The 25,247-nt window shown below is 48.2% G+C and overlaps 1 protein-coding gene across 6 annotated transcripts in view; it reads left to right on the top strand.

Moving 5' to 3' along the window:
• Positions 1–21,155, top strand: part of LOC131560491 (UDP-glucuronosyltransferase 1A1-like) — a 79,640-nt gene extending 58,485 nt beyond the window's left edge. For 2 of the 6 annotated variants that reach the window (XM_058809258.1, XM_058809256.1), the window contains exons 2-5: positions 15,631–15,762; positions 15,868–15,955; positions 16,652–16,871; positions 20,177–21,155. In XM_058809258.1, the coding sequence (XP_058665241.1) occupies positions 15,631–15,762; positions 15,868–15,955; positions 16,652–16,871; positions 20,177–20,474 (738 nt within the window). In that variant the 3' untranslated portion in view covers positions 20,475–21,155. Of the gene's footprint in view, positions 1–206; positions 1,059–3,654; positions 4,507–5,383; positions 6,236–12,451; positions 13,304–15,630; positions 15,763–15,867; positions 15,956–16,651; positions 16,872–20,176 lie in introns of those variants that run through there. The other 4 variants (XM_058809261.1, XM_058809260.1, XM_058809259.1 and 1 more) reach the window with 4 other exon arrangements.
• The last annotated feature ends 4,092 nt before the right edge of the window (positions 21,156–25,247 follow it).

Here is a 25,247-nt window from a genome sequence, read left to right as displayed (position 1 = left end):
CCCATATTTATCAGCTGCCTGAACTCTGATGCTGGTTATGCAGCCTTTTATCACACCTGTGATTACACATTTACCACAGAGCAGATAAAGCAAGGATACAAAGTTGGGCTGTGGCAGAGATTGCTGAGAAGCGCGGAGCGAGCGCCGGAGCTCCTGTGCTGCCGCGGGTTTCCTTCCCTGGAGGCTCTCAGCTGATCCCTGCAGGAATGGCCCCGGGACTGAGTGCTTCTCCACCAGCTGTGCTTCTGCTCCTGTCCCTGCTGGGTCTGGCTGCTGCTGGGAAGCTCCTGGTGGTATCGGTGGACGGGAGCCCCTGGTTCAGCATCCGGGAGGGGCTGGATATGCTTCAGCAGAAGGGACACGAGGTGGTCGTGGTGGCACCTGAAGTGGCTTTGCACGTCAGACCATCAGAGAATTTTGTGATGAAAACCTACCCGGTCCCCTACACACGGGAAGATATGGACAATGCATTCAAGGCATTTTTTAATATTACATTTCAAGATGGATCTTTTTTTGAAAGATATTTTAAAACAGTAGAAGCTATGAAAAGATCCTCTGAATTATTTTTCTCCAGCTGTAGACATCTTCTGCAAAACAAGGAACTCATCAGGTATCTTGAGGAGAGCAAGTTTGATGCCATCTTTACAGATCCTATAATACCTTGTGGGGTGATCCTGGCTGAGCATCTTTCCCTTCCTTCTATCTATTTCTTTCGAGCAATCCCATGTGGGTTAGATTTTGAAGCCACTCAGTGTCCCAATCCTCCTTCCTATGTGCCCAGGTTATTTTCCGACTTGACAGACCGCATGACCTTTTTCCAGCGAGTGAAGAATCTGCTCTTTGACACCCAAAACCTTTTCCTCTGTAATTTTCTCTTTGACCCATACACAAAACTAGCTTCAGAGTTTCTGCAGCGGGAGGTGACTTTGCCGGATCTCTTTCACAAGGGCTCTGTTTGGCTCTTGAGGTCAGAATTTGTGCTAGACTATGCAAGACCCTTGATGCCCAACATCATTCCAATTGGTGGAGCAAACTGTGCTCACAAGGAGCTGCCTCAGGTGGGTTGCACTTTGATTATAATTTGTGCTGTGATGGATTTCTGTGTTCAGGAGGCTTGAACCTTGTGTTGCAGGTAGAAATTGCCTTCCCATGATGTGTGGTTGGATGAATGCTCCTGAGTTTTTAGAGGAAGCAGTCCTGTACCTTCTCACCTCTAAAGTGTGCTCTGCATTTGCTGATTTGATTTCATGTATTCAGAGCTACATTGTGTGCGTTGTGTGACTTTGTGAAAGTTGGGACTCTCTTAGTGAGTGGCGAACGCGTCTAAGGGGCTGTCAGATCCTTGCAGTAGGGTGCAATTCCCAATGCACAAATTGCTGTAGTTAGTTCTGGTGCTTACTGAGAAATGCATCTAAGGCTTCTGTCCTTGTTGCCTCCATACGTCTTTCTTTGCCATTGAATTTTTGTGCTTCCTCAATGGGATATTTCCAAAGCTGGAATCTGGAGGAAGGTTGCAGGCTGGGGGCTCTCAGGCTGAGAAGCAGGCTCTTGGTTTGCTGATAGATCTAGGAAAATTTTGCCAGGGTGATGGAAGTTTGCAATCTAGCAGCAAATTTGGGGAGTCTGACAGGGCTCTGTTGGCTTGGCATGTGGCAGTAAAAGGTGAAAGATCTGCAAACATATTTTAATAGAAACATGAGGCTTATCAGTTGCATCCCCATATTATCAGCTGCCTGAACTCTGATGCTGGTTATGCAGCCTTTTATCACACCTGTGATTACACATTTACCACAGAGCAGATAAAGCAAGGATACAAAGTTGGGCTGTGGCAGAGATTGCTGAGAAGCGCGGAGCGAGCGCCGGAGCTCCTGTGCTGCCGCGGGTTTCCTTCCCTGGAGGCTCTCAGCTGATCCCTGCAGGAATGGCCCTGGGACTCAGTGCTTTTCCACCAGTTGTGCTTCTGCTCCTGTCCCTGCTGGGTCTGGCTGCTGCTGGGAAGCTCCTGGTGGTATCAGTGGACGGGAGCCCCTGGTTCAGCATCCGGGAGGGGCTGAACATGCTCCAGCAGAAGGGACATGAGGTGGTCGTGGTGGCACCTGAAGTGTCCTTGCATGTCAAACCATCAGAGAACTTTGTGATGAAAATGTACCCTGTCCCCTACACACAGGAAGAGATCAACAATGCATTCAAGGCTTCTTTTAATATTACATTTCAAGATGGATCTTTTTTTGAAAAATTTTTTAAAGTAGTAGAAGCTTCGAAAAGATTCACTGATTATTGTTTCTCCATCTGTGAACAGCTCTTGCGAAACAAGGAGCTCATCAGGTACCTTGAGGAGAGCAAGTTTGATGCCATCCTTACAGACCCTGTAATACCTTGTGGGGTGATCCTGGCTGAGCATCTTTCCCTTCCTTCTATCTATTTCTTACGAGGAATCCCGTGTGGGTTAGATTTTGAAGCCACTCAGTGTCCCAATCCTCCTTCCTATGTGCCCAGATTATTTTCCGGCTTGACAGACCGCATGACCTTTTTCCAGCGAGTGAAGAATCTGCTCTTTGACACCCAAAACCTTTTCCTCTGTAATTTTCTCTTTGACCCATTCTCAAAACTGGCTTCAGAGTTCCTGCAGCGGGAGGTGACCGTGCAGGATCTCTTTCACAAGGGCTCTGTTTGGCTCTTGAGGTCAGAGTTTGTGCTAGAGTACCCCAGGCCTTTGATGCCCAACATCATTCCCATTGGAGGAGCAAACTGTGCTCACACGGAACTGCCTCAGGTGGGTTGCACTTTGATTTTAATTTGTGCTGTGATGTAATTTCTGTGTTCAGGAGTCTTGAACCCTGTGTTGCAGGTGGGAATTTTCTTCCCATGTTGAGTGGTTGGATGAATGCTTCTGAATTTTTCTCTCCCTTTCCATTTGTAGGCATCAGTCTTTTGCCTTGTCACCTCTAAAATGTGCTCTGCATTTGCTGCTTTCATTTCATATATTCAGAGCTACACTGTGTGTGTTGTGTGACTTTGTGTAACTTGGTACTCTCTTAGTGAGTAAAAAACGTGTCTGTGGGGCTGTCAAAGCCTTGCAGACAGGTGCAATCCCTAATTCACAAATTGTTGTAGTTGGTTCTGGTGCTTACTGAGAAATGCACCTAAGGCTTCTGTCCTTGTTGCCTCCCTACGTCTTTCTTTGCCGTGGAATTTTTGTGCTTCTTCACCTGGGTATTGCCAAAGCTGGAATCTGGAGGAAGGTGGCCGGCTGGGGGCTCTTAGGTTGAGAAGCAGCCCCTCTGTTTGCTGGCAGATCTAGGAAAATTTTGGCTTGGTGATAATGGCTCTTTGCCGTCTAGCAGCAAATTTGAGGAGTCTGAAGGGGTTGTGTTGCCTTGGCAGGTGGTGCTCAAAGGTGAAAGAGCTGCAAGGATTAATAAAAAAATTAGGCTTATCGGGTGCATCCCCTACATTTATCAGCTGCCTGAACTCTGATGCTGGTTATGCAGCCTTTTATCACACCTGTGATTACACATTTACCACAGAGCAGATAAAGCAAGGATACAAAGTTGGGCTGTGGCAGAGATTGCTGAGAAGCGCGGAGCGAGCGCCGGAGCTCCTGTGCTGCTGCGGGTTTCCTTCCCTGGAGGCTCTCAGCTGATCCTTGCAGAAATGGCCCTGGGACTGAGTGCTTCTCCACCAGTTGTGCTTCTGCTCCTGTCCCTGCTGGGTCTGGCTGCTGCTGGGAAGCTCCTGGTGGTGCCGGTGGACGGGAGCCACTGGCTCAGCATGCGGGAGGTGCTGGACATGCTCCAGCAGAAGGGACACGAGGTGGTCGTGGTGGCACCTGAAGTCTCCATGCACATCAAACAATCAAATAACTTTATGATGAAAAGGCACTCAGGCCCCATCACACAGGAAGAGATGGAGGAAGATTTCAAGGCATTTCTACATGCTTCATTAGAAGAAGGATCTTTCCTGGAAAGATTTCCTAAATTGTACCAGCATATGAAAAGACTTGGTAATTTGGCAGTTAGCAGTTGTGAACATCTACTGCAAAACAAAGAGCTCATGCGCTATCTTGAGGAGAGCAAGTTTGATGCCATCCTTACAGATCCTGTAATACCTTGTGGGGTGATCCTGGCTGAGCATCTTTCCCTTCCTTCTATCTATTTCTTACGAGGAATCCCATGTGGGTTAGATTTTGAAGCCACTCAGTGTCCCAATCCTCCTTCCTATGTGCCCAGATCATTTTCAGACCTGACCGACCGCATGACCTTTTTCCAGCGAGTGAAGAATTTGCTCTTTGACACCCAAAACCTTTTCCTCTGTAATTTTGCCTTTGACCAATTCTCAAAACTGGCTTCAGAGTTCCTGCAGAGGGAGGTGACTGTGCAGGATCTCTTACGCAAGGGCTCTGTTTGGCTCCTGAGGATGGAATTTGTGCTAGACTATCCAAGACCCTTGATGCCCAACATCATTCCAATAGGAGGAGTAAACTGTGCTCACAAGGAGCTGCCTCAGGTGGGTCACATTTTGATTTTAATTTGCGCTGTGATGTAATTTCTGTGTTCAGGAGGCTTGAACCTTGTGTTGCAGGTGGGAATTGCCTTCCCATGTTGAGTGGTTGGATGAATGTTCCTGAATTTTTCTCTCCCTTTCCATTTGTAGGCAGCAGTCCTGTACTTTCTTACCTCTAAAGTGTGCTCTGCATTTGCTGTTTTCATTTCTCATATTCAGAGCTACATTGTGTGACTTTTTGTAACTTGGTACTATCTTAGTGAGTTACAAATTGATCTGTGGGGCTGTCAACGGCATGCAGTCAGGTGCAATTCCTTATTCACAAATTGTAGCTGTAATTGGTTCTGGTGTTTACTGAGGAATGCACCTCAGGCTTCTGTCCTTGTTGCCTCTCTCCGTCTTTCTTTGTTGGTGAATTTTTTGTGTTTTTTCACCTGGGTATTTCCAAAGCTGGAATCTGGAGGAAGGTGGCAGGATGGGGATTCTCAGGCTGAGAAGCAGCCCCTCAGTTTGCTGGTAGATCTAGGAAAGTTTTGCCATGGTGATAATGACTGTTTGCAGTCTAGTAACAAATTTGAGGAGTCTGAACAGGGCTCTGTTGGCTTGGCTGGTGGTGCTCTAAGGTGACAGAGCTGCCAAGATTAATAAAAACATGAGGCTTATCAGTTGCATCCACCTCATCTATCAGCTGCCTGAACTCTACTGCTGTTTATGCAGTCTTTTATCACAGCAGTGATTACACATTTACCACATAGCAGATAAAGCAAGGATACAAAGTTGGGCTGTGGCAGAGATTGCTGAGAAGCGCGGAGCGAGCGCCGGAGCTCCTGTGCTGCCGCGGGTTTCCTTCCCTGGAGGCTCTCAGCTGATCCCTGCAGGAATGGCCCCGGGACTGAGTGCTTCTCCACCAGCTGTGCTTCTGCTCCTGTCCCTGCTGGGTCTGGCTGCTGCTGGGAAGCTCCTGGTGGTGCCGGTGGACGGGAGCCACTGGCTCAGCATGCGGGAGGTGCTGGACATGCTCCAGCAGAAGGGACACGAGGTGGTCGTGGTGGCACCCGAAGTCTCCCTGCAGATCAAACCATCAAAGAGCTTTGTGATGAAAACGTACCCAGTGCCTTTCACTCGGGAAGAGATGGATAAAGTTTTCAAAGGGTCAGTTATGGATTTATTTAAAGGAGGACCTTTTCTGGAAAGAGTCATTAGACAGTACCAACAGGCAAAGAAGACCTCTGCTCTGTTCCTGGCCACCTGCTCACACTTAATCCACAACACGGAGCTCATCAGGTACCTTGAGGAGAGCAAGTTTGATGCCATCCTCACAGACCCTATCCTCCCCTGTGGGGCAATATTGGCCGAGTATCTTTCCCTGCCTTCCGTGTATTTCCTGCAGCAAATTCCATGTGGTTTGGAATATCAAGCCACCCAGTGCCCCAATCCCCCTTCCTATGTCCCCAGAGTATTTACAGACCTTACAGACCGCATGACCTTTCTCCAGCGAGTGAAGAACATGCTCTATGACATCCCCAATTTCTTCCTCTGCGACGTTGTCTTCCAACCTTATGCAGAACTGGCTTCGGAGTTCCTGCAGCGGGAGGTGACCGTGCCGGATCTCCTGCGCCCGGCTTCCATTTGGCTCATGAAGCTGGACTTTGTCTTGCACTTCCCAAAGCCCTTGATGCCCAACATGGTTCTGATTAGTGGAGTAAATTGTGCTTACAAGAAGCTAAGTCAGGTGGGTCACGCTCTGTTTTCTCTTCTTCTTCTTGCAGGCTTTGGAAATTTTAGGGAAGCTGAAACACAGCTTTCATTAGAAAGGAGGATTTCAAACTGCTCGTGCTTTGCAGGGGGGTGCTTGTTCTGGTATCTGGGAAGGATTATCAGAGTAGAAAGTTGGAGAAAATATTGTGTATGGAATTAGCTCTGGTAGAATCACCATTGGCTCTGTGCTCCCTGCTCAAGGCAGCTTTGGCTTTGGAGTAGGCTGTTGATGTGGTGCAAGACACACTTTGATTTGAGGAGCACTCCATTTATCCTCTGTCTGATCTCCTCAGCAATTCTGTCTTTTTTTTTTTTTATTTTTTTTTTCCTTAAAGAAGGATCCTCTCTGCTTTGACTTATCATAAACTCATAAAACATTGTTACCTGGAAGGACATTAAAGTCTTCTCCGAGAACTTTCTATCAGAATATGTCCAGGTCAGGTTGTTCCTTTCTCTCTCTTGTCAAATTTCATGTATCTCCTTAAGAGAACACACTTTATTATATCAAATTGATTCCTGAATCCTGTTTGAATTTTCCATGTTGCACTGATTTTTACCTCTTGTCCTGTCACTGTTAATCTCATTTATTTTCTTTAAATTTTTGTTATCTCCTGCATTCAAGCTGTTGTGCACCTGTCTTGTGGCATGAAATTATCCTGTTCCAGTGTGGAGAGTCTGGTTCTAGCATGGCTTAAAGAAAGAGGCCATGAATGTATACAGCTGAGGGAAAAGTAAAAGGTAGTTGTAAAGCATTTCCCAGGCTTGATTCTATAAATAATTAGGCTCTCTCAAGCACCACTTGATAAACAATAAGGTTCTCAGACAGTCTTCCCATAACAGTCAAACATTCTGTCCTTGGGCTCTCTGAGAACACTGGTCCTGTTTTCAATAAACAAACCACAGGTATTGTAAAACAAAAGGAGGGGTTTAGAGTTTTCTCTGTAACCTATCGTGAGCTCGAATTTTGCAATATGCATGAAGTTAATTAACACTGTTATATAAAGTGGCTGATTTAATCAATAAATCGAAGTCAATGCTGATCAACGACAGGGTGGGTTGGCTTCCTTCGCTTTCAACATTCCAGAGGCACAACTTTGCATCTGCCTTTGCTGACCTTTATGAGGGCTTTATAGGCCCATTTTTCCAGCTTGTATATCCCAGGCCAGTTGTGCTCTATAGTTAAATTTATATCCAACATCGAAAAAACAAAGTATAAGTTACTTTATTCTTCTAAAATGAATTCATTTCAGCTGGCTTTTTAATGTGCTTTCAAATAGATTTTGGGGTATGCAGAGTATCCTCATGGATTCTATTTTTAATAATAACTATTCCTATTGGGTTTTTCAGATATTTGCTTTACAGAATGCTGAGATAAGTCCGATATTTCAGAAAAAGCTCAATCTCACACAGAAAAAATGGAGGATTTTTAAGACTATTCAAACTTGGCACTCAGGCTAGAAAAGCAGAGAGGCAATAAAGTGCACAGCTAAACCTATGATAATTATGGCAGAGGTCTGGAAAATCTGGAAAATAATAGCTAAAGGCACAAGGGTTACACATAGTTTTTCCCAATATTTGTCCTATGAATAACACTGAAATGCAACAAGCTTAGAGCAAACAAAGGGGAGTATTTTTTCACACCATGGCCCAAAAAAACCTGAATCAGCCACTCAAGAGGTGCAGATTTTCTTTTTTGTAGACAAACCCTCTGAATTTAAAAGGGATTTAGGGGGTTAATAAGAGGTACGGGCTGCCTGCCAGGATTTGTAGGCTTACAGGAGAGATAATCATGGATTGCATTAGCTCAGATATTTGCTGTACTGTTTCCAGCTTACAACCTTGGCACTCATTTCTGTACTTTTGCTTGACTTGCTCCGGCTGTCTCACCTTTGGAATGGGCTGGGCTTGTGGACTTCGGTCTCTGCACTCGTAAACATGTGGAGGGTGTTCATGTGCTGCTCAAAATCCAGTGTCACAACTTCTATGAACTTTTGCTGAACTCTTGTGAACTTCTTTTTTTTTTTTCAAACTTTTCTGAGCTTGTCCTCAAGGGTTTGGGTTGAGGGGGTTTTCTTACCTCTTTAGTGTTGTTTTATAGGGTTTTGTTTTAGTGTCTCACAGATGATACAAGTTTGGCTGAAATGTTAGCAGAGCTTAACTAGGTGGGAGTGATTTGGTACCAAATACCAGGATTTGAGAGGCCTTTATGCAGAGTGAGAGTGTTTTTGCAACTCTGAGCTCACTACTTGAGTATGTACTGCCACCTTGAGGCTTGTTGAATGCTGCATCACCTCATTATTTGAGATCTTTTTACCACAGAAAATGCACCCCTGGCAGGTGAGAATCCCTTCCCTCCACCTCCTGTCATTTTTGGTCTTTCAGTGCTACCCCACTGCCAGCTAGAGGCACAGTTCTGCTTCACCAGCTGCAGAATGGGACTGCATCAAGTTATGGAGCTGTAAAATTGGAAAAGCCCTCTAAAATCTGAGTCCAACCATTAGTCCAGCGCTGCCAAGTCTACCACTAAACCGTGGCCCCAAGGGCCCTGTCCAGGGATGGTGATTTCACCACTCCCCTGGACAACCCCTTTTAGTGCTTGACAACCCTTTCCATGAAGAATTTTTTCCTAATATCCGATCTAAACCTCCCCCCAATGTCTGAAATTCCTTCCTATTTAGTGCATTTTCCATAAACATTACTGTCCTTCTTGCTGGCTTTTAAGAACCCCTTTTCTTTAATTGGCCACATGGAAGACCTCCTCTCCAAATAAACATTTTAGGAAACACTTAGTCTTAATCTTGGAATAACACCTAGGATTAGCTTTGGAAGTGTATTTATCACACTCAGGTACCTTTGGCAAAGGTAGCCATTTCATGGATCAGATTTCCAATCATTCCTACCTGCTCCAAAAGAACCCTTCCAGGCCTGCAGAAACTGATCAGATTTCACTCTGTTCAGGAGTGCTTGGTTGGGGGATCTAAAAGAATCTGTCTTCTCCAGCCAGCTCTTGTCCAGGTACCATTCCTGTATCTTGTGTTGCTCTTGTAAACTTGCAAACTTTTAGCATCCAGCTTTTCCCTGCCCATGTGGAATATGCCTTAATGGCAGGTGAGATCTGCTTGGCCAGGCCCTTCTGTCCAGAAGTATGGACTTCCACATACCATGTACCACAGCTAAGACTTCTGAAATTTGGGAAAGGGACTGTTATTAAGCGCCTTCAAACCTATTTCTCCTGTAGCCTCTCACCCCGAACTCCCGTGGCCCCTCTTGAGCAAGAGCCCCATATTCTGCTGTATCATTGCTTTTCAGAAAGATGTTTAGCCTCGAGCCATTCACCTATGAACTCTGATGGCCCCTCTTGAGCACAAACTGTGCTTTCTGCTCTATCACTGCTTTGCTAAGAAGGTGAAAGGTGGTTGGTTAATGTGTTACCCAAACTTTGGTGACTCTGCTGCTCCATGTGCCAGCTCCAGCTTGCTATGGAGGACATTCTCTGTGAACTCCAGTCACCTTCCTGAGCAAAGATTAGGGGTTAGGTCTTGCTTGTCAACAGTGCAACACAATTCTTGTGATATAAGCTCTGTGGAGTGGCCTTAAATTTGATTACTGATTTGAATCTGGCCCGGGTCAGTTGAGTGCACAGTGAGTCACTTGAAACAACCCTGACACAGCAAAACCCCTCCATGACAACTGCTTTTTCTACTGGTTATTGTGAATAATCTGAGATAACCTAAATGAATAGCAAAGCATAGGTGCCTTAATAGCACTTTAATCAAGGCTTTTATCAGCAATATGGTCTTTGAACTCCAGTAACTTGTATCAGTAAACATTTTGTAGAGATAAAACATTGATGTCCACCACAATATAAATGAGGTACAAGGAGCTTTTTCTTCATATGCTGCTGAACAACACAAGGAGGAGCAGTTTGTTTCTTTGCCTGCCCCCATGACAGTTATGTGGAAGCATCAGGTACATGCTGGGCTTGTGCTTTTCCTTGCTTTCTGGAGTCTGGCAGATGGTGGGAAGCTCTTGGTGGTGCCTCAGGATGGAAGTCATTGGCTGAGCATGCGGATGGTCCTGGAGAAACTCTGGGAGAAGGGGCATGAAATCGTGGCCGTGGTTCCTGATGCTGCCTTGCTCTTGAAAAGCTCCCAGTCCTTCACCATCAAAACGTATTCAGTGCCTTACACCCAGGAGTTTGTGGACCAATACTACCAGAAGTTGGGGGAAAATAGCTTTGAGAGTCTAACGCTCTCACTTTTACTCAGGAACATCACAGAGCTGACCAACATGTTCACTTCTGCTTGTCGGCATCTCTTATCTGACAAAGAGCTCATGAAGTACCTCCAGGACAGCAAATTCGATGCCATAATGATGGACCCTGTGCTGCCCTGTGGGCCCATCCTGGCTGAGTATCTCTCCCTCCCCTCTGTGTACTTCATGCGTGGCCTTCCTTGCACCTTAGACTACAAAGCCGTGCAGTCTCCCAGCCCTGTATCCTACGTGCCCAAGACTTTATCATCTCTTTCCGACCACATGGCGTTCCCAGAGCGAGTGAAGAACTTCTTGATCGGGCTCTCCGAGCCTTTGCTTTGCCACCTGTTTTATTTGAAATACGAGAGCTTGGCCTCCGAGTTCCTGCACAGGGATGTGACGATGCAGGAGCTGTTCAGCCAGGCATCAGTGTGGCTGATGAGATACGACTTTGTTTTTGAGTATCCGCGCCCCATAATGCCCAACATGGTCTATGTTGGAGGCATCAACTGTCTGCAGAAGAAGCCACTCTCAAAGGTTTGTCGCTGCTTACCCTGAGGGTGCTTGTTCAGCATGTGCTTGCTTCAAGTGTTTCCTGTAGTGATATTTGTGTACTTGAGGCAGGGTGTGATCAAATCCAAGGATGGCATGGGAGTGGGAATCTTAGGCTTTGAGATGATCACAAGGCTTGCTGAAGGGTTTTTCTCCAGGAGATCATAGGCTGAGTGGTCACCATCTCTCGTGGCACGCTCTATGTCCAGCCAAATGACAAAACAATTCTAGGTCAGAGGATTTACTATCCCTAAGGAATGTGGAATGCCAGGTAATTGCAGGAGACTTGATTGAACAAAAATTGGAAATACAGAATTAACTCTGTGGATATACCCAGGCGCTTTTGCTGTGACACTGAACATGAAGCTGGGCGAAGCACAGAACACCAGGAGAGGGGATCAGCCTGGGTTTTAGGAAAGGTTCTTCCCCCAGAGGGTGCTGGGCACTGCCCAGGCTCCCCAGGGAATGGGCATGGCCCCAAGGCTGCCAAAGCTCCAGGAGTGTTTGGACAATGCTCTCAGGGATTCGCAGGGTGGGATTGTTGGGGCTGTCTGTACAGGGCCAGGGGATATTTCATGATTCCATGTGCACTTACAGCCCAGAACTAGGGGTGTGCAAAGACAGCAGAGGGAGCTCTGCTGCCTCTGGATTTGTGCGAGCAACCGTGCAAGATAGCAAATAAGAGGATGGTTGGGAAAGGAAGCGTTCAGGATTGTAACTACTCTCCCTTGTTCAGATTCCCCTTGTGCTGTGCAAATAGTGCAGATTTCCCTGGGTTATTCTGCTTTCAGACACTGTGGTGTTGTGACAGCAGGAGTTATTGCTCTGCTTACAATACATTTACTACTGTAAATTCAGGGCTTTCACTTTGATAACTGCTGTGATAGAGCAACAAATCTGGAGATAAACCTTTACAACCCCCTCTTATCAAACCTCTGTCAATCTTAGCTCCTTGGTTACACTCTGGGGGCACAAAGCAATCCAAAGGTCAGATTTGTGCCGAGTTCCATGTCCAATCAGTGCAGTGGACTCAAGGTAGTGGGTTGATCATTAACTGGATGTTAATGATGTAGTGATTGCTGGTCAGCCCATTCATGGCTCTCATTCAGCCTCTCAGCCCCACAGGCTGTTGGTCACTCCTCCCTCCTGGTGTCAGTCCAGACATTCAGCTTCACCTCACGGCAGCCACTCACTGAAAGCCTTCTCTGTGAACAGATGATAAAACCAATATTTACCCACAGTTAAAAATTACCCCAATTTCTGCCTGTTAAAAATTAAAAACCCACCTTAGTTAAAATTCAAGTGGAAAGCACCCCGTGATTCACTCCTCATCCCCAGCTGCAGTTTCACCGCCGTTTATAACTTCGCTAGTGGCACTGGAGAAATGGTTTCTCCAAAGCCAGGATTTCTTTCTCTTGCCTCTTGGGCTGTGTTTTTCCTGCTGCTGTGGACTTCTGGTGAAGGTGGGAAGCTCTTGGTCATACCCATTGATGGCAGCCACTGGCTCAGCACACTCCCGGTCATAGAGAAGCTCAGGGACAAGGGACACGAAATCGTGGTGGTTGCGCCGGAGATAAATTTGCGGATCCATTCATCCCCAATTTACACCTTGAAAACCTACCCTGTGTCCTACACCAAGGAGTTTGTGGAGGCAGAATTTAAAGAGATGGGCCACAGGAGTTTCACACCTCAGCCCTTCTTGAAAAAACTCTCCAAAATTGCCAATTTTACAAGCATGTTCTTGGATTCCTGCAAGCGTCTGCTGTCCGACAAAGAGCTGATCCAGTACCTCGAAGGAAGCAAATTTGATGCCATCTTTATGGATCCCTTCTTCCCATGTGGGCAGATACTGGCAGAACATCTGTCCCTGCCCTCGGTGTACTTCCTGCGGGGGCTGCCGTGCAGCGTGGAATTCCAGGCCACAATGTGTCCCAGCCCTCCTTCCTATGTCCCGCGGTTCTTCACGCGCTCCACGGACCGCATGTCCTTCGGGCAGCGCCTGGGCAACCTCCTGGCTACCCTGGGCAGCTCCCTGGCCTGCTCTGTCCTTTATTCCCCCTACGATCCCTTGATCCGGGAGTTCCTGCAGCGGGAGGTGACCGTGCCCGAGCTGTTCAGCCACGCTGCTGTTTGGCTCATGAAATACGACTTTGTCTTTGAGTACCCCAGGCCCCTCATGCCCAACATGGTCTTGGTCGGAGGCATAGGCTGCACTCGGGGAAACAAATTATCCCAGGTTAGTTCCCGTTTTTATCCCGAGTTTAGCTGTTGGGTGCGCTGTGAGCTCTCTCCAGGAGATGGAGCTCCCAGGCTGGAATAAAGGATGCCAGGTGGAAGTGGCTGGGAGTGCATTTTGCGCCGCTGCATTCCTTCAGCAATGAGGGAAAAGTTGCTTTGTGGGATGCCTCGTCATTCCCAGTCAAACCTGCACCAAAAAAAAACCAAAAAAGGATTTTTCTTTTCCAATTTTTCTGTCTATTTCCATTCCCTTTTCCTTTTTCCTGTCTCCAGCTTTCTTAAGAGGGCAGTGGAGGGACAGCTCCAATCTCTGTTCTCTGTGGCCAGGGACAGCACCGGAGGGAATGGCTGGAGCTGTGTTGGGGATGTTTAGGTTGGATTTTAGGGAAAGGTTCTTCCCCCAGAGGGTGCTGGGCACTGCCCAGGCTCCCCAGGGAATGGGCACAGCCCTGAGGCTGCCAGAGCTCCAGGAGGGTTTGGACACCAGGGATGCACAGGATGGGAATGTTGGGGTGTCTGTGCAGGGCCAGGGGTTGGATCAATGATCCTCGTGGGTCCCTTCCAACTGAGGATGTTCCATGAACTTCAGACAGTTCAGGCAGGCTGGAATTAAATCCCCACCACCAGTGAAGCAACGCTTTTGCCACTTTTGTGTAAAATACTCTGCACTGCAACTGTATTTTGCTTCAGCTGTGCCAAAATTTCTCAGTATGGGATATCCCCCACTTTCCATTGAGAAATCCTGCTAATTTTCTTATTTTTTGCATGAGTCTCTACTGCAGATATTTTGTAAAAGTATGAGTAGGTGCTGATTAAAACCACTACTAATATAACGTGCATAACCCCAAAGCAGGGCTGCAAAGCACTTTCTCATAGCAGGAGAACTTCTGAGCAGAAAGTCAGACCTTGGAACTCAAAAACATCTAAAAAACAAAGTAAAACTGATGTCCCACAGAATATAAAAAGGATTAAATAGGCCTTGAGACAGCCACAAAAATATGGAAAAGAGCATAAACTGACAGAGTCAGTCTCTGTTGTCCCTGCCCATGGCAGGGAGTTGGAATGAGACAATCTTCAAAGTCCCTTGCAACCCAAAGCATTCCATGGTTCTGTGGTTATCCCCTCAGATCCCAGAGATAACATCTGGCAATTGCCAGACTTACAGAAACATTTAGTTCATTGTTTCTCCCTTATTTAGCTTTGATGCCTGCAACAATTTCCTCCAGTTTTGCCTTTCCTTCCTTGGCTCAACCAGACATTTTTCTGTTTAAAAGAATTTTTGCTCCAGCCTTGGGCTGGTTTTTTCTGCTTCATTGGAATCTTTTTGTTCCTGGATTCCAGTGCTAGATCTCCTCCTATTATTTAAATCACTCAAACAAAAGAGAGACAAAACTGGCAGCAGTTCAATGTTATCACACCCAAAGCAGATACAATAAATCCAGTTATTAGAAATTTGAGATACCTGCTGTCAGAACCCTCTTCCAGGATTTCAATTCTCTCTTGTAGCTGCGTGGCCTGGAGAGAAGAACATCAGCTCTGAATCCAGGCTTGGGTTAAGTGTGCCAATTTTTACTTCCCAAAGACTCATTTTCTTTAGGATCATAGAACAGGTTGGGGTGGAAGGGATGTTAAAGCCCATCCAGTCCAATCCCCTGCTGTGGGCAGGGACACCTTCCACTATCCCAGGTGGCTCCAAACCCCATCCATCCTCCCCTTGGGCACTCCCATGGATCCAGGGGCAGCCACAGCCTCTCTGGACATCCTGTGCCAGAGGCCTGTGAGGCCTCCCCACCCTCAGAGAGAATTTCTTCCTGATACCTAACACAAATTTCCCCTCTTTTGGTTTGAACCCATTGCTCCCTGGAAGAGCAGGGAGTACTCTTCATGAAGAGTCCTCCTCCAGCTTCCTTCTGGGCCTCTTCAGGCACTGGAAAGGGGCTCTGAGGTCTCCACACAAAAATCTTCTCTGCTCCAGGCTGAACAGGATGTCCCAGCCTGTCCCCATAAGGGAGGTGCTCCTGACTCCCTGTCAACTCCATGGTTCTCCTCTGGACTTGCTCCAACAATCCCATGTCCTTCTCATGCTGATGATCCCAGAGCTGGATGCAGGATCCAGGTGTGGACTCACAAGAGGAGGAGAATCCCATCCCTGGCCATGCTGCTTTGGATGCAGAACTACCAATAACCACTCGTTTTCCTGGTCCCAGTTTTGTCTTGCTTCTGCTTGTTCCGTTGCCTTTCCAGAGAGTTTTGTGGGAAGGTGGCAGCAATTCCACCCCTGACAAGAGAAAGGGCTTTAACTAAAGGCCTGCTTTCCTTTGGCAGGAATTTGAAGCCATGGTGAACGCCTCTGGAGAGCACGGCATCGTTGTCTTCTCGCTGGGCTCCATGGTGTCCGAGATTCCCATGAAGAAAGCCATGGAGATCGCGGAGGGCTTGGGAACAGTCCCTCAGACGGTACCAATCCCCTCTTCCCCCTCCAGCAGAGCAGCTCCATGCTGCTCTCAGCTCCTCCCTCCCTTCTCCTGCTGGGATCTGACTTGGCTTTGCTTCCCCTGCCAGGTCTTCTGGCGCTACACAGGCAAGGCACCCCCCAACCTGCCCAAGAATGTGAAGCTCGTCAAGTGGCTGCCTCAGAACGACCTCCTGGGTAGGTCTGGCACCCTGGGCTGACACCAGGCTGCTGTGGTGAGGCCCCAAGGGCATCATCTGTGCATCAGGTGTGAGTTACCATCCTCTGACTCAGCACTGTGGGTCACAAACCTTCCTCTGCTGGTGGAGCCAGAGCTGGTCCTTTAGGAACTTAGCTGGGAATTGCCAAATTATGACACAAATCTGTTTGAAAAGGCTTTCCAACACTCCAGTAGCAGACAAAGATGAGAGTATGTCTCATTAAGCAGTCTCAACAGCCAGCTGTGGTTTTGTCCTGTCTTCTGGCCTGAAAAGAAATTTCATGGTCCTCAAGGGAGCACTTCCAGACAGGTCTTCGGGATTTTAAAATGGTGGAATTGTTGCCAGATTTGCTGGTAACAGAACAGGTTCAGCCGTGAGAGACCTTCACTACCATGGAAGAGATGGTGAAAAACTAATTGGTGGTAACATCCTTTCTAACCTCTCCTGGCTCTGGTTTAATCCTAAAGTTGGAGGATTACCCCAAACCAAGACAGAGAATCTACAAAGTTCCAGTTCCTAAGTCTGGCCATAAGGGATGATGCTCTCACAACAGCCCCAAATCCTTGATTTATCCCAACCACAGCCCTTTCTGGTGCATGTTCTTTCCCCAGGGACGTGTTGCTGGGAGTCAGTAATTCCAGGAGCTGACACAAGCCTGTGCTTCCCTCCACAGCCCACCCCAAGACTCGTGCCTTCATCACCCATGGAGGCTCCCACGGCGTTTATGAGGGAATCTGCAACGCTGTGCCCATGGTGCTGATGCCTCTCTTCGGGGACCAGATGGACAACGCCAAGCGAGTGGAGTCCCGCGGAGCAGGGCTGACCCTCAACATCCTGGAGATGACTTCCACTGACATCTCCAACGCCCTGAAAGCCGTGATCAACGACAAAACGTCAGTACCAGAGGCACAGCCTTCCCCCTTCTTACTTTGCAGCCCCAGCACGTTCACTTCCAGCTTAGCAGGGTGTTTTGCTCTTCCTGAATGGCTTCTTGGATCAAAAGTTTGGATTTGATAGCAGCTGCTTCCATGGAGAAGCTGATGCTCGCCCTGGATTAACTCCAGGCTGTCCCCTTCAGTGGACAAGAGAAGGGAGGCAGCAGGGAGCAGGGCAGATGGGCTGGGAATGCAATGGAAGTAATCAAGTTGCCAAAAAAATTGTGTCACCTTCTTAAAGCCAAGGCAGTGACAGAGAGGGCTTTGACACAAGTGGCAAGCAGCTTTTGTTCCCAAATCTCTGGTGACACAGGTCAGTGGGGTTAAATATCAAACATATTTATCACTCATTTATCTTACAGGTGAGTTTTCTCAGGCATTTTTCTCCCCCTTGGTGCTCATGAGGAATTCAGTGAGCACAGAGAGCCTTGCCTGGCTCAGCAAGGCTGGGCAATCCCAGCACAGAGCAGGAGGGACCTGCAGGGATGCACTGAGGAAACCCAGGGAGCATCACAGGGCTGCAGTCAGCACACCCAAGGGGCTTAAAGGCAGCACAGAGATTTCTTTGAGACATGAGAACTCTTCCCTGCTCCCATTTAAAGGATGCCAAGGACTAGAAAACTCAACCATATTCCTGAGAAATAGCAGCTTATTGACATTGTTTCCTATCCAATTTTTATGGCATTTAAATTGCCATATTTAATGGCAATTAAATTATTAATAATAATTATTATTATAGCACTATGACACTGCATCTAACAAAAACAATAATAATGCAGCTGGAAAAGCTGAGCTGGCCAGCTTTTCCACCCCCAGTCTCCCCTTTCAGCCAGAGACCTTCACCCCAGAGATTCTGCTGAGAGCTCAAACTAAGCTTTCCCTCTTTTTTCTTTTTTTCCTTTTTTTGTCACTTCCTGGGCCTCTAACTTTGCCATTATCCTTCTCAAGGGGCTCAGTAGCACAAGAGTTGCGACTGCCCCGTCCCTGGAAGTGTCCTGGATGGGGTTTGGATCAACCTGGCCTGATGGAAGGTGTCCCTGCCCATGAGGGTTGAGCTTCAAGGTCCTTCCAACCCACCCCACCCTGTGATACTGATGCCTTGGGGTGGCTACCTAGAACAGAGGCTAGAAAAGATTAAGAGAGTTAAGAGGGCATTTTAAAAAGCTGGATTTTTCTCTGGTCCAAGGGTTTTCCAGAAGCTTTTCTTGTCCCATCTGGGGTGCCAGAAAACTGATACTTGGAGTGGCTCTCTAGAACAGAGGCTAAACAGGGTTAAGAGAATAAAGTGGGTATTTATTAAAGGCCTTCAGTAGATACAGCTTGGGCAGCCAGAAGCCTCCTAGACACTACACCCAAGACAAATGATGGTCACGAGTTTTTCAGACCATTATAAGTTTGGTCCATTTACATATCAGGGGTAAATATCCCAATTACACCTTCAGGCTATGAGGGCACATATCCCCAGTTTGCCCCTGTCCAGTTCACTGCTGTTTACATTTTTCAGGGCCTGAGGCTGTAGGGTATCCCTGAGTTTCAGGCCCAGAGGAATTGTGCCTGAATAAAATGGGAGAACAGCAGCTGACAGGGTGTAGAGTTGTAGAGTTCCACCCGAAGGCAGTTCAGGATTTTAATAACATAAAAGCTGAAATCCCAAGGCATCAACTCCATGTTTGAGCAACACCTTCTCTTGCAGCAGCTTGGGGTTTAGGTGGTGGGTGCTGATACCTGTTTTCCTGTAAGCATCTCTGTGGCATTCACATTCTCTGAACAGAGAGAGACATAATTCCCTCTCCCAGGATTTTTCCTAGGGAGGGAAGTGAGAAACCTCAGAGAAGAAAACAATTCCTATCTCTATTCGCTGCTCCTGTTTTTGCACATGTGGAATATGTTATGGAGATTGTTTACCAAAAATGATTTTGTTAATTGGACACCAGTGAAAGCTGAGTGATTAGCCAATCACTAAAAGCTGTGTCCTGGCTGTCTCAGTCATGGGTTTTTCTGTAGTGTAGTACAGTATCTCTTTAGTATAGTTTTAATTTAGAATTAATGTAGTATAGTATAGTTTTGCAATTGTTCAGCCTTCTCCTGCAAACCAGTCTTCAAGTGAATTTGTGTCATTTCTTGTTCAATGGTGACACAACTCCTGTGGAAAAGCCACCTGGGTGAGCATTCAGACAAGGCAGTCAAGTCCACACAGCCCACACTCACCAGGGCTAGCTCAGCCAAGAGAGGCAAAAGGGCCTTTATATGGTCAGTTCCAGTGAAGGTTTATTTCTGCACAATTGTCTTGGTTTGGAAAGAGGAGTCTGCTAAGGAAGGCAGGAGCTTCCTCTGAAATGAAAAATGTAAACTCCCTCCCTCCAAATTGTTATAAATTTGAAATTAAGGGGCTCTCAGGCAAAAATATGGGAGCAGGAATAACAGTTCTTTATTAGGGAAGAAAATAGAAAGATAAATAAGCAATGCAGTAAACAAAACCAACACTGACAGAGTCAGAACCCAACCTGACACCCTGTGGGTCAGGGTGTTGGTGGCAGTCCCATTGGAATTGTGGCTGCAGCCCTCCTGCAGTGTCAGGGGTGGTTCTGCTGGAGCAGGGATCCTGTAGAAAGGTGCAGTCTTCTTCTGAAGATCCAGTGGAAGGGGCAGCTGTTCCTCTGGGAATCCAGTGGAGAAGCTGTCTTGCTGTCCCAGGAGCTCAGATTATATCCAGTTAGGAATGCTTGACTCCTCCCTCTGGGCTCACATCTCCCAATGGGATGCTGCAGTTCTTATCAGCCATGCAGTGACATTCAATAGCTGTTATCAGCAGATATCTCCTCAGAGGGAGGAGTGATTGTGGGAGAGATAAAGAAAACTGCCCAATTAACAGAAGACATCTGCCACACCTCTAACAGATGGCAAATAGAACACGCATTGCCTTGCAATCTGGGACAATGATGAAGAGGAAATCAGGGACAAAGCCCTGTCCATGTGCTCTGCACAAGGTTAACTGTGGGGTCAGTGGCAAATGGTCTGAGGACAGTGCCCTACAGGGAAGACAGGGCTGGCCACCAAGGGTACCACAACCAATGAGGGAACAGGGAAAGGAAAAACCATAAGAATTTGGGACATATGGGGGAAGGAGCTGGGGTGGATCATAGTGCTGCAAGGCTCCATGGGGAGGTCTCCTCTTTCAGCCTAGACTCTCTGGTGTATCCTGCCAGGGCGAGGCCCTGGGGATTTTGCTGAGGGGTTCAAAGGGTCCCACGTTCTCTCGGCAGGTACAAGGAGAACATCCAGCGCCTCTCCGACCTGCACCTGGACAGACCCATCCACCCTCTGGACCTGGCCGTGCACTGGGTGGAGTTTGTGATGAGGCACAAGGGGGCCCCTCACCTGCGCCCCGCCGCCCACGACCTCAACTGGGTGCAGTACCACTCGCTGGACGTCATCGCCTTCCTGGCCGCCGTCACCCTCCTCTTCCTCTTCATCTCCTTCAAGTGCTGCCTCTGCTGCTGCCGCAGGTGCTGTGGCAAGAAGGGCAGGACGGGCAAGGCCACCAAAGCCAAGTCCCACTAGCACCTGGGGATGGTGGTGGTGACCGAGCTCCTGCTCCAAACACGGCAGCGGGGCCAGGGAACAGCTCGAACTGCACTGCAATGAATCAAACACTGTGATTTTCAGCCAAGGAATGATAGGGATCCTTTGAAATAGCAGCACGAGATGGGCTGTTCCGCTGATCTAATTTTGGCTTTTTAATTAAGAATGGGTTGTTGAAAATGCCTTGTGTAGGAGTGCTGCAGTCACTTGGGAAGGTCTGAGTGTGAAATCCCCGGCCCCTGGCTTCCACCTGTCAGTGTGCAGAGGACTCTGACTTTTTCTTTCAACCTCCACCTGCAGCAGAGATAGGTAGGAATTTTGGAGGACTTTAGGAGAACCATCTGGTCAGACAGATTCCTGTTTGAAATCTCTGTGTGGCTGCTGTTGTAGGAGAGGCAAATGTTGTACACTCGCAGTTCCTGTCACGCAGACAAAGATCTGTGCACATCTTCATGGGTTTACAAGACCCTGAACAATATCAAGCTGCTGGAAAAGCATTGGTGTTTCCCCCAAATTGCCCATCAGGCAGCTGTGCTGTAGCTGGAGCTCACCTGCTAGTGAGGAGAGTTTGTGAGCTTTGCTTATAAACCCCCACAACTGATTTGTTCTTTGTAGGTGATGCTCAGGGAAAGACCCCCAACCCCCAGCCCTACAAATAAACCCCAAATACCAAAAATAAAGGCTGCTGTGTTTTCTGTCTTGAGAGTTATGGGGGGGATGCTTGTTTGCTGATGGAAAAAGAGCTGGAGAAGGGACAGATTGAATCCCCATGGTTTGATGGTGTGAAAGCCACCTTGATACACAAACCCCTTCTCAGCATTGCTGTCCCTGCTGCCTGGTGACCTGCTCCTTGCTGAGAGGTGCCATCCTGAGGCTGCCACAGCTCCCAGGTGAATGTTCCAGGCTCTGAGCTGGGGGATCCCAGTACACCAGGGCAGCACAGGTGTCCTGCTGAGCACCTGCTGCTGCTCCTTTCCCTGGCAGTTTGGAAAAGCAGGGATTTCAGGGGAAGCTGTGTGAAATCCATGGCAGGCTCTGTCCTCAGCCTGTCCCCACTGCAGTGCCCAAATCTCCTGGACACCCACAACCTGCCCAGCACTTTTCTTCCCCTCCACAAACAGAAGGAGACCTTTCTTTGGGGTGTGTGAGGGCTGAGCTGCTTGGAAATGCAGCTCCTGCAGCTCCACACCGTCCTGAGGTGACAGCTCAGGCTGTGCCCGTGGCTCTGGTGACAGCTGCAGAGGAGACCCTGCAGACCTCTCAGGGCTGTCACAGCACAGCCACGGTGGCTCCAGCGCTCTCTGAGCATCCCTGGCTCCCAGTAGTGTCCAATGCCAAAAAAAAAAAAAAAAAAAAATTCCCCATTTCAGAATGTCCTTGAAGGGGATTTCTCCGAGTGCCCTGCTGCAAACCGGCTCTGGATCAACCCAGTGACTTTCTCTGCATGGACAAGGGGAGAACTCTTGGGTTTCAGATCAGAGGAGTACAACTGAGAAAAAAAAATATAAAAATATCCCAATTGCAGCTCCAACCCCCTTGTGCAGGGGAAGTAAAACTGAAAGGAAGGAAGTTTCAGAATGCCCATCCCATGACTTATTTAATTTCAGAAATACTTTTAACACAGCCAGAGAAAAACAACAGCAGAATCCAGGTATCCTCTTCCTCCCTTGGCTCTCCTCACCCTCACTGCTTTATTTTTGATTTTCTTTTTTTTTTACTCTTGATTTTCCCTTGGAGAAGGAATGAGCAGGGCCAGGGCTGGAGAAGCCTCCCAGTGCCCAGCAGAGGCCACTCTGGGATCACCCAGAGGCAGGAGCAGGGACAAAGCCACCATTCCCAGCCAGCCAGCCCAGTTCCATGGCTGGAACTCCACGGGCACTTGTTCATCCCCCAGCCAGGTGCTCCAGGAGTATGGACACTGCTGCCAGCCAGGAGAGGATTCCCAGAGGCAATTAGGAGCCAAAGTACTTGGGACAAGAGGCTCTGGCTCAGAGGAAGGAGCTGGATCCTCACCACAGCTCGGGCTCTTCCCAGGAAGGGTTAATCAGGGATGATGTCCCCTCTTATTGCCCCTCAACTGGGGGCCAAAAACGAGGGCAGAGCCTCCAGCCCAGCTTCCCTTGCTGGGAGATGGAGGAATCCACTGTGATGGTGCTCACAGGGGTCTCAGGTTGAGGGAAGAGACAAGGATTTCACTCCATGTTTCAGAAGGCTTGATTTATTATTTTATTATATATATTACATTAAAACTATACTAAAAGAATAGAAGAAAGGATTTCCTCAGAAGGCTAGCTAAGAATAGAATAGGAAAGAATGATAACAAAGGTTTGTGTCTCGCACTCTCTGTCCAAGCCAGCTGGGCTGTGATTGGCCATTAATTAGAAACAACCAACATGGGCCAATCACAGATGCACCTGTTGCATTCCACAGCAGCAGATAACCATTGTTTACATTTTGCTCCTGAGGCCTCTCAGCTTCTCAGCAGTAAAAATCCTAAGGAAAGGATTTTTGTGAAAAGATGTCTGCGACAATGCACAGCCACAGCCCAGATTGAAGCACCAGAGCTGACAGTGGGGCCCTTCCCAAAAGGGGAAACTGAGGCAGGACCAGCCATTGCTCCACTCCCCGAGCTCCTCAGAGCCCCAGGCACTGCAGCCTGAGCTTTCCCAACAAATCCTTCAAATCTTAGGGAAAAGGCAGCAGCCAAAATGCCCTCACTGCCCTTGGAGAAAGGTGGTACAAACACCTCCCACCTTAGCACCTCCCCCACCCAGAGCTGATGATTTCTGCTCCCACCCAGGAACCTTTTGAGTGTTTGTCCTATTTTCCCCTGGATTTTAACACCCAGTAAGTCTGGGAAAGAGCCAGTGCTGCTTCCCAGCTCTTCTGCACTCCTCAGACCCAGCCCAGCTTCAGATGATGGCCCTGAAGCTCTCTGGGTTTGGGGTGGGGTGTCCTGGGGGACACAGCAGCCCTGGCCCTGGGGGAGAGGATGCAGCCACCATCTCTGCCTGCTTCCCACCAGCCAGACCACGGGAAATGACAGGAATTGCTGGCATTTTTCTGCAGCCACAGGGTTTTTCAGCCCCAGCCCAGTCCCCAGGGCCAACAGGGAGGTTTTCCCACTGCTGCCATGGGAGCTCTGGGTGGATCTCGGGCTCCTCCACCTCCCCAGTGTGGGGGTCCATGGAGACCCCTGGCCCACAGGGGTGTCCAAGCTCTGTCCAACCTGGCCTTGGACATTCCCATTCCCATTCCCTTCCTCAGAGGGAAGAATTTCTTCCTAATATTCCGTCTAAACCTATTCTCTGTCAGCTGAAAGCCATTGCGCCTTAGACGGGGGAATCTATAAATAAATATTTATATATTTATAAATACTAAAATAAATTTTATATTAATAAATATTTATAAATAAATATCCTTATAAATATGTATATATTTATAAATAAATATTATTCCCAGACACAGAAACACTCCCTCTTCCTTACCTGGGGCCCTTCCTTACCTCTACCCCTTGCCCTGGACACTCTCATTTGGATGCTCACACTCAGACCTGCAATTACCCATTTAATTCATTTATTTGCTAATCTACCTTTTGGGTGGCTTTGTAAAAAGCAAATACTCACTGCTGCTGGTGCCCAGGCAATAATCCAGTTCGGCGAGGTTTTCCCACTATGGGGAGCTCATTTCCCACAGTGGGAAACCATGGAAGCACAACTTGGGAAGATGAGGAGTGCATCCCACCTCCCTGAGGAGTGTGGACGAGGGAAACCAGCCTCATTTAAACAAAACCACCCAAACTCACCCCAAACCCCTGCGCATCCACAAAAATCTGTGGCTTTGGGATTGCAGCTGAGATGGTCCAGCCTGGGGAGCAGTGCAGGGATAATGCAGTGGGAACAACCATGGGAAGGGGTCCAGAAGATGCTTTGGGCTCTGCAGCATCCCAGAGGGTTTGGCACTGCAGATGCCCCATCCCGGGGCAGTCTGGATCCCTGGCACTGCAGATGCCCCATTCCAGGGCAGTCTGGATCCCTGGCACTGCAGATGCCCCATCCCAGGGCAGTTTGGATCCCTTGCACTGCAGATGCCACATCCCAGGGCAGTTTGGATCCCCGGCACTGGAGCTGGCATGAGCAAGCCCAGGCAATCTCAGCTGGAGCAGCCACAGAGCCCTCAGATTAATTATCACCTGCAGAGGTGTTTTCAGGAGTTATTTATAGGTGAGTGGGATGAAACCTGGGGAAAAGGGTATGCCAAAATCTCTGAGTCAAAGGGCAGGACAGACTGTCCCTCCTCACAGGAGGCAGCATCAATTCCCTTTTCTTTTCAGGAAGGGTGAGAGGTCTCCTGTGCCAGATCTGACTGCTCGGGGTGATAAAAGGGAGTCATGGAGCAAATCCCAAATCTCTGTTGAGCCTGTCCCCAAAATCCAGCCTGAACCAAAGGAGCAGAGCCCTTCCCAGGAATGCCACCAGCCTGGGTCAGTTTAGGGGAAGGGGAGACAAAATCCCTGCTCCACTGGGGCAGATCCCTGTGTGGTTGAGCCCCAGGGGCTCAGTTTGTGCTGGGCAATGCCACAAAGGTGGAAGCTTTAATGGATGTTCAGTGGGGCAGGGGCCCGGAGGATGCCCCAGGGGCTGCTGGAGGGGCTGCTGGGTCGGTGCCAACCCCTCGGAGATGATCTCAGCAGAGCAGGAGGGTGACTCAGGGCTGGATGAGTCATGGGCAAACCACAACCAGCGTCACTCC

The sequence above is a fragment of the Ammospiza caudacuta genome, chromosome 8 (genome assembly GCF_027887145.1).
Source record: "Ammospiza caudacuta isolate bAmmCau1 chromosome 8, bAmmCau1.pri, whole genome shotgun sequence".
Taxonomy (NCBI): domain Eukaryota; kingdom Metazoa; phylum Chordata; class Aves; order Passeriformes; family Passerellidae; genus Ammospiza; species Ammospiza caudacuta.
The sequence above is the reverse complement of the archived record's forward strand: the minus strand, read 5'-3'. Positions and strand labels throughout refer to the sequence as shown.